Genomic DNA, 9163 nt, shown 5'->3' with positions numbered 1-9163 from the left:
AATATTATTAAAAAACTTATTTCCCTAATCACAAATACATTTTATTAAAAAACTCCTTTCCCTAATCCGTATATACAATCCGCATCTAAACTTTCGTTTTATCAACATACGGATACTACAACTTATATACGGACTACATCCTTGGGTACTTTTCCCGCCAGCTCGCGCCAACGTTATATACGGATATTATATACGGAAAATCCGTATATAAAAATCCGTATATAATACCTTTTCAGTAATTCGTACATAACTTCCGTATATAATTGTTTCTTTATATACGGATATATATCCGTATATAATATTCCGTAGATAATAGTAATATTTCTTGTAGTGATTTTAGATTTTACTATTTTAAATTCAATTAAGAATATCTCTTTCTTACTTTATTTGTTTTTCAGAAGCGTCATTTTTTGAATTTTTTATTCATATGTTTGGTATTAACCTTCTTAATTACATGATGTAGTTATAATTCTTTAATAACATTAAATATAAGTTAATAAGGCAAACATTAATAATATTTGCAGAATAAGATATAAGAACTGTGGAATGTACTAACTAATGCTACAACCTAATGGTCCACTATAAAAATAATGTAATATAAGTATAATGTAATATAAGAGGGGTTTAGTTTTGGAAATTTCTCAAAACCCCTTTAAATACCCGACGGTTTTATTAAAACCTCTCTTAAATTTTTGGTTGTTTTATTACAACCGCAACTAAGTTTTAAACTTTTATTTTTTTAAAATACTTTTCGGCAGTTTCTCAAATAAACCGCCAATAACTCTTCTAAAATTTTTAGGGTTTCTTTTTTTTTTCTTCTTCTTCTTTTTCCACAATCACATATCTCTTTTCTTATTCTAAATTAGATTTCAAGAATTAGGTTGGAAGAAAATGCAAAGGCGGGAATGGATTTGTTATATAAAGTCTTGATTGACATACAACACTCATTGCTTGCGACTGCTGATTTCAGTAAATAATACAACCAATTATATGGTATTTAATTTGTAATTCCTAATGTGATTTATTGGCCTTTCGATCAATATTTGAAGAATTTAACTTAAGAGGATTTTGCAAGAATGTTTGAGCCAATAAGAAAGAAAAACATTATGTTGAGTAAGTCAGGTTCGTTTCATTTTAATCATTCTTAAATTATACTCCTTATTTTTCTTAATAGTATGCTTAACTTTTACTTGCTTTTCAGATTAGCTGTTGGTTTGCCTTTAGATATTTGCATGGTTATGTTCTGTTTTATAAGTAGTTTCTATCATCTCTAAATAGGCTAACACTTATCTAATAAGCTTTTCAACTTTATGCATTATTTTTAAATGGTATTATTGGAATAGGACACCATACCCTATTTTAAATGGTATTTTATGGGTAAAAATTTGTTAACAGCAAGATAAATTTGTTTATAAGATGGTTTATGTATATAATCTACAATCATAACACAATCATTAATCTTAATTGGGTTATTTTCTCGATTGAAGAGAGGGAACAAAGCAGTGTTTAATGTTGAAGACATTCAAGGGTATGATCATTCTAGACAAATGAACAACCAACCAATGATTCTACTTATTTTTAATATGATTTTATTTAAGTTTTCAATTTTGCATTTCAAGATATTCCGTGTGACTTCTATTATATATAATTTATATTTGAATGTTAAAATTTAAAGTGTATGATTACTAATAAAAAATTATTTCTACGAACTTTGAACTGATTCATGCATCTCAAATTTATGAAACTCTTTTTGCGTATTTTAGGTAACAACAAAAAGACATATTGGAGAAATTTGCAAGTTCCATTAGGCATTTTTGGATTTATACGTTATTCTTATTTTATTCTGATAACATAAACCATTGCTGCACAAATACAAAACATTAATTAATCTATCTACTTTTTGTTGTTCTTATAATGAAATTGAGGAAAAAGATGGAGACCAAAGAAATTTGCTAATATGCTAGTTATTGGTGGTGTTGTAGCTCTTCCCAGTAGTATGGACAAGGGTCTAGTGACCAAGTATCTTTTATTTGGTGTTACTATAAGATTTATTAATATAGGTAAACAATAGTTAAAAATTGAGTAGGAATGAATGCTTCAAATGATATTTTTTATATAATAATATTTTGGTATACATTTAATTTTTGTTTCATTTTATTTTACTATTAAAACACATTTTATGCTCATCAAATCATTTCAGTAATAAAAAAAATTAAATTATTTACATTATCGACAGTTTTGAAAACTACAATTATGTAAAATCTAGTAATTACTGATTATTTTGGTAGAATCCTCGTATGTATCAACGATTTTGTTCAACCCTAGTAAGTGCTAGTGGTTTCCATAAAAACTCCTGCACATACCGACGGTTTCTAAGAACTCCGCAGGTATCAGTGGTTTTTAGGATCCCCTGTAAACAGTGGTTGTTACTTACAAAATTGTCGGAAATTATTTGTCGACGGTGTTTTTTCAGTGGTTTTTCCAACTGTTGAAAAGCTATTTATTAAAACCGTCATTAATGCAAAAAAACAAAACAAAAAAACAAAAAAAACAAAACCCTTAGTACAATTCCTGATTTTTATAGTGGTTGAAGTTTCCATTCCTCTTTAATATTGTCATGCGCAACCTGGCCGAAGCTATTGGACTCAAATGAATACACAAGTCCTTTTAATGTTACAACAATGCTACGACTAGGACTTGTTATTGCTTATGATTTCTCCCTTCAACAACATGCTTCTTCCTTTGACACCATAAAAAACCATAAAACCAATTTCCAAGAATCATCACATCTTTTCTTCAATTAAGGCTTTTTTTCTGTCAGTTGAGATTCCAATATTCACTTTTGGCCAAAGGAAATGGTATCTATCAAGCTAACTAAGCAGATGTGGTAATATTTTGGACCAACGCACAACAACACAGATGAAGTGAAACATGAACAAGAAAAGACGAGAAGGAGTGCGTAGAGAGACAATGAAGCGCGAAAGGAGGGTTAGGGAAGAATATCAAATATTCTAAACTGGTTACAGTGACAAACTGGTATAGAAATTTGTTTCCAATATTATATTTTTCCAACCGCGCTGTTACGCTGGTTCTAAATCTAATGGATATAAAAGAACGATTTTCTATACATGTTTTTAAGTGAAACTGTTATAAAAATCTTTGTAATTTATTGTTATAAAAAGCCTAAAACCTTTCTTCTTCTTTTTTTTGCCTCATTATGTTTCGACTATAAAAACTAATGTAAAACTTTGAAAATAACCGATGTTAAATATCTTTCTAGTACTAATATGTATAGGAATGACTTTAAAAGTCTCTTATATAATACTATATCTTTAGGGAATAATATGGCTCACGACCCTACTCCACATAGTAGGGATACTAGACAGACATTTAGTTGGAGTCTTTACACTCAATGTGGTCTGGCTCGTAAAAATGTCATAGTTGAAAAGGGTCCTATGACATTTTGTATGGATTACTACTTGAACAGACATGCACCGACTCTAGTGTACTAATTAGTATAAGGTGTGACCTGAGCCGAAGGCAAAGTGAAGTCAGGCGAACAAAAGTCCTGCATTATTACCTGATTATTGTAGAAAAGACAAATCTAATGACTTATATTACTACGATTCATATGCTGAAGAAGCATGATTTCTTAGATATTGCTAGTAGTGTTCGATGTAAATCTATTTATGATTAGGGCTGGGCAAAAATAACTGATTTGTATTGTACTGCACTTAACTGTACTACATTGTACTAAAAATAACTGATCCATTTCTAGTAATAGTTCAGTATACTGTGAGAACTGTATCTACTCTTACATCTTCTATAATTTCAGTTCAATTGTTTCATCTTGTCAAAAAAAACTTTATTTAATAATAAAATATTAATAAAAATAACTGTTCACATAAAAAAATAATAATTAATTTTTTAAAACAACTTTTTTATCACAAAATTTATATTTTTATATTTTTTAAGTTATATATATATATATATATATATATATATATATATATATATATATATATATATATATATATTTATATTTTTTTTATTAATAAAATAAATAAATAATAAAATAATTTTTAATAATAAAAGAAATATAAATAAAATAGAAAATAATATATTAAATAATTAAAAATCAATTTATTAGACATTTATGAATAAAATAAAATAAATATTAAAATAATTTTCAATTAAAAAGAACATGTATTGTTATATTATTTAGTTTAAAAATTAGTACAATTCAGTTTAAAATTAGTATAGTTACTAGTTCAGTTTAGTTTATATTGTAGTTTAGTTAAAATTAGTGTAGTTTAACATTTAGTTAATAGTTCAGTTAGTGTAATTTACAATTCAGTTAATAGTTTAGTTCAGTTTACAATTTAGTTAATAGTTCAGTTAGTACAGTTTACAGTTCAGTTAATAGTTCAGTTCAGTTCATACTGCAGTACAGTACAGTTCAGTACGGTTCAGTTTGATAAAACAAAATATAGTTCAGTTCAGTTTGTCTGAACTGTTTTATAGTTCAGTTTTTAGCAGTGCAGTACAGTTCAGTTCAATTTGTCCACCCCTACTTATGACTGGATACCCCATTTCCCTCAAACTTGATATATGCCGGAATCCAAAAGCGATATCAAAGCACAAATAGAATCTTTTTGGGCTGGTGCTTTAAAGGAGATTGAGGAGGATAAAAAAAATATAGTGTTAACCATGAGTCTCTGGCAACAGCGCAAAAAAATAAGATTTTGACAGGTGTACCAAATTGTATCAAGTAATAAACCGATAAGACTAGATAACATACATCATTAACAAGATATAATTCGATTATATATATATATATATATATATATATATATATATATATATATATATATATATATATATTGTTTTATGAATTGTGTTTCAATGATTTATAGGATTTTACACATTTAATATTTTCTAAACAATTCCTATTGAACTGGTCTCATGGATTAACATCTAATTTCATTTTGAATTTTGTTTATTTGCTGGTGTTAGGATAGTTCTAAGAACTATCACAATAATAGTGGAAACGTCCATTTGTTTTTCAACACTTCATGTCTTAATTTCTTAATATAAGGGATTTTAAACTATTATCTTGCATCACATCATCTTAATAATCATAATATATATTCATTCCGAAAAATCTCTCAACATTATTGTGTTTTTTTAGTTTCTAACATTAATATGATTAAATGTAATATTGATAAGGTGACGAAAGGATGTTTATTAAATTTAGAAATGATAAAGGGGTTTTCTTGTAAGGTTTTTGTGACTCATATTGGCATTGCCTCTACTTTATATGCACAAACTGTTTTGTTGATACTTGTTATCATTACGTCAAACTTCTACATTGTTTATATAATAATTAATGTAGGATAAAATATGGTGACAAACTTCTTCTTTCTCATTTTTATATGCTTATGCTAAGTCTCGCTCTTTTGACTTATTTATAAAAATATCTGTTAACTCAAATCAATAAAACAATATATATATATATATATATATATATATATATATATATATATATATATATATATATATTCTGCACCGGTGTTTATTTCTACCCAAAATCAATACAAGAAACCCTATTTATATTTATTTATACATAGATCTAGGTTTTTGTACGGATATGGGTAAATTTGACCCATTAATTACGGAAATAGGCAAATTTGAAAAAAATTACGCAAATGGGAAAGTCGTGCTACCCCATGACGACTTCCAAAAGAGAAGTCGTGCCACCATTGCACAACTTCACACTGTTCATATCAACAGTGATGAAGTCGTGGCACCCAAAAACGACTCAAGTGTGTTGTAATCGATTACATTTGAGCCGTAATCGATTACGAAAGGCTAAAGTCGTGCCATCCCTGCACGACTTCAGCTTTGTAGACAAAAAGCAGTCTGGTAATCGATTACAAGGTCCCAGTAATCGATTACCAGCACTTTGAATTGTGTAATTGGCATGGTAATCGCTTACCAGTGTGTGATAGGCAAAAACTTCCCCTGGTAATCGATTACAAGGCAGTGGTAATCGATTACCAGAGTGGTTTAATTGTTGAATGAGGTTTTAGTTGTGTTGTAGACACATTTCTTTTCTTTTTTGTGTTAGAGGATGAACTTATATTTTATAAAAAAATGAAAAGGTATGAGAAAATTGAAATGAAATATTAATTGTCATTAACTAATTAATTTTTGAATGGATTACAAAATGGTAAGATTAAAACTATTGACGAAATGGACAATTTCCCCTATGATGACCTTCGTTGTGGTAGTAAGAGCATTTTCTTGGCTGATCTGGAGTGGACTGATCCATCTCATTACGAATCCTATTTGTAGATGGTCTTTCGGATGCCTTGCGTCGCATTTTAGGATCTGGTATGAAGTTTGGACCTGTATACGTAGACCAATAATCTTCGTTTTGGATTGGGTGGAATTGTACTTCGTATGCCTTGAAAATGTTGGTAAGACTGTACACTGGGTCGATTACTTGGGTTAGTGGTATATGAGAATTAGCACAAACAACAACAACGTGATGACATGGGAGACGAGTAGCTTGGAAGTGACCACAATCNCACCACCATTCATTTAGCCTGACCTTATAGGAAACTGGATGTGGGCGATATTGGTGAGGTGTTGAAATTTCTTGAACTTCGAATTCTGAATTTTCACGGTTGTAGCGCTGAACAAGACAATATGCAAATTGTTGTTGATTTTTCCTAATAATATCGGCAATTTCTTCAGGAAATTGGTGGCCTGCTTGTAGCATGTAGTTTGCTTTTAATCCTCGTTCAACAAACCATGATTGTGTCCTCTCAAATGTTTTTCTGATGAGAGCACAAATCGGTAATGAACGTGCTCCCTTTAAAACGGAGTTCATGCACTCAGCAAGATTAGTGGTCATATGTCCATATCTTCTCCCTCCATCAAAAGCTTGAGACCATTTTTGTAATGGAATTTTATATATCCAAGCAACTTGTTGTGGGTATTGGTGTCTTAGTGCAGTAAGCTTTGCAGTGACAGTGGGTTGCTTGACCTCGTAAGCTGTAAGGACGTAATAAATAAACAAAAAAAATGGAAAATGAATTGAAGAAAATATCAACACTAAAATTGGCAGTAAAATAGATAGTGGTAATACCTAAATTGATGAATTGTTTTTTCAAGTCCTGATTTTTGAATTTGTTGTTGAAGTTGGAGGCCAGATGACGTATGCAATAAACAGAGTTCATACCATCTTCTTCCCAACCAACCTCTTCTAATCTTAAAGCGGATAAGATACCCTTTCCTCTGTCAGTGATGATGCAAATATTTTGTCCAGGGCAAACATGTTCTCGAAGTAGTTGAAAGAACCATATCATGGCCTCCTTTGTCTCACCTTCTACAATCGCAAATGCCAATGGAAAAAGATTTCTATTGTCGTCTTGAGCTATGGCGGTCAGCAAAGTTCCATGATATTTCCCCGTTAAAAACGTTCCATCGACTTGTAGAATGGGTTTACAATATTTGAATCCTTGTATGCAAGGACCGAAAGACCAAAAAACTCTTTCGAGAATGTAGCAATTATTGTCAATTTCTCCATCAATGTCGANTGGAGAANNAGTGCATTGTAAAATTGTACCTGGGTTTGCATCCTTGACCGCATGCAACCACCTTGGTAGATGGTTATAAGACTCTTCCCAATCACCAAACTCCATCGCAAGAGCCTTTTGTTTTGCGATCCAAGCTTTTCTGTATGACACAGAATATCCGAATCGAGCTTTAATATCTGCAATCAAACTCTTGATGGGAATTGAGGGGTTTGTCCTTACAGAATTTGATATGATTGTTGCAATGTGAGTACTATCAAGATTTGTATGATCTTGAGATAGTATGTTAGAGAAACAAGTATGTTGGCCGTCGATGTTTTTGATTTCCCAATATTTACGCACTTTGCTATAGCCTGCCCTCAAGCGCCATTGGCAGCCATTGTGGTATTCTACACATCGAATAACATAAATGTTAGGCTTTGATTCAAGTACGATGTATTTGTAACCGTTGCTGATGTGATATTGTTTGATTGCAGCAATAGTTTCCTCCTTTGATTGGAATTGCATACGGTCATGCAGTTCCGNAATGNCAACCTGAGATGACTGTGTCATTTGGTCGTCGTCATTATGTTGATCGTGAAGTAAGTTGTCCAATTCATCATCTGTGCTAAATTCATCAACATTATCCAATATCACTGGTTCTTCATCAATGATTTGTGATGACGAAGATGCTCCGAAGTTCCACGATGCCATTATGAAATAGTTGAAGTTGGAAGCAATAGAAGAGCAATAGAGGAGTAATACAAGAGCAATAGAAGAGCAATAGAGGAGCAATAGAAAAGCAATAGAGGTAGGTGAAGAAGAAGATTACTAGACCACAAATAAGTGTATAACGGACAACGTAATAATGGAATGATTAACTATTGGTATATATATTGAAATGTTAAACTTTATTTTCACTATCCTTATTAAATAACAACATGCATGCATTGAGCTTTCATTTCCTTGCCAGGTCTATGTGGTAGTGTTGCATGAATGCATAGATCTTCTATTGAAGTCGTGGTACCCCACACGACTTCACTTTTGTATTTTTTATTTTCTTTTTTCGTTAAAAATTCATTCAAATTTGTATTTAAAGTTTTTAAAAATTCAGAAAAAATATAGAAAATTGTTATAAATTTATGGTTTTATTCTTTAGAGGTTATAGAAGTATTGTATATATTTATTTTTTAATAAACTTATTAAGTTGCTTTTAATTTAATTAAAAATAATTAAAATGATGTATTGCTTATATGAAAAAATTGAAATAATTGTGNAAAATATTAAAATAATAAAATAATAAGGTTTTAGGTTTATGCTAAATTTTTAAATAATTTTTGGTTGTTGAAAAATAAATTATATATTTTTTTTTCATTTAAAACATTGTTTATTTGATTTTTGAATGCAAAAAAAAAATAAAAAATAGAAAAGTGAAGTCGTATGGGGGTGGCACGACTTCATCTATTGAAGTCGTGGTACCCCAACACGACTTCACTTTTCTATTTTTTATTTTTTTTATTGCAAATTCATCAAAAAATGGTTATTTAATTGTTAAAAATTCAGAAAAATTATAGAAAATT

At 30.1% G+C, this 9163-nt stretch overlaps 1 protein-coding gene across 1 annotated transcript; it reads right to left on the bottom strand.

Annotated features, from left to right (window-relative positions):
• Positions 1-6244: 6244 nt before the first annotated feature.
• On the bottom strand, positions 6245-8297 carry LOC106761478. The gene is made up of 2 exons (XM_014645035.1): positions 7157-8297; positions 6245-7062 (listed from the first exon to the last, which is right to left on the bottom strand). The coding sequence occupies exons 1-2, from the start codon at positions 8295-8297 to the stop codon at positions 6245-6247; spliced, it is 1959 nt and encodes a 652-aa protein (XP_014500521.1).
• Between the last annotated feature and the right edge of the window lie 866 nt (positions 8298-9163).

The sequence above is a fragment of the Vigna radiata genome, chromosome 1, assembly GCF_000741045.1.
Source record: "Vigna radiata var. radiata cultivar VC1973A chromosome 1, Vradiata_ver6, whole genome shotgun sequence".
Classification (NCBI taxonomy): domain Eukaryota; kingdom Viridiplantae; phylum Streptophyta; class Magnoliopsida; order Fabales; family Fabaceae; genus Vigna; species Vigna radiata.
Note: the sequence above shows the minus strand (reverse complement) of the source record. Positions and strands in the feature narration are given on the sequence as shown.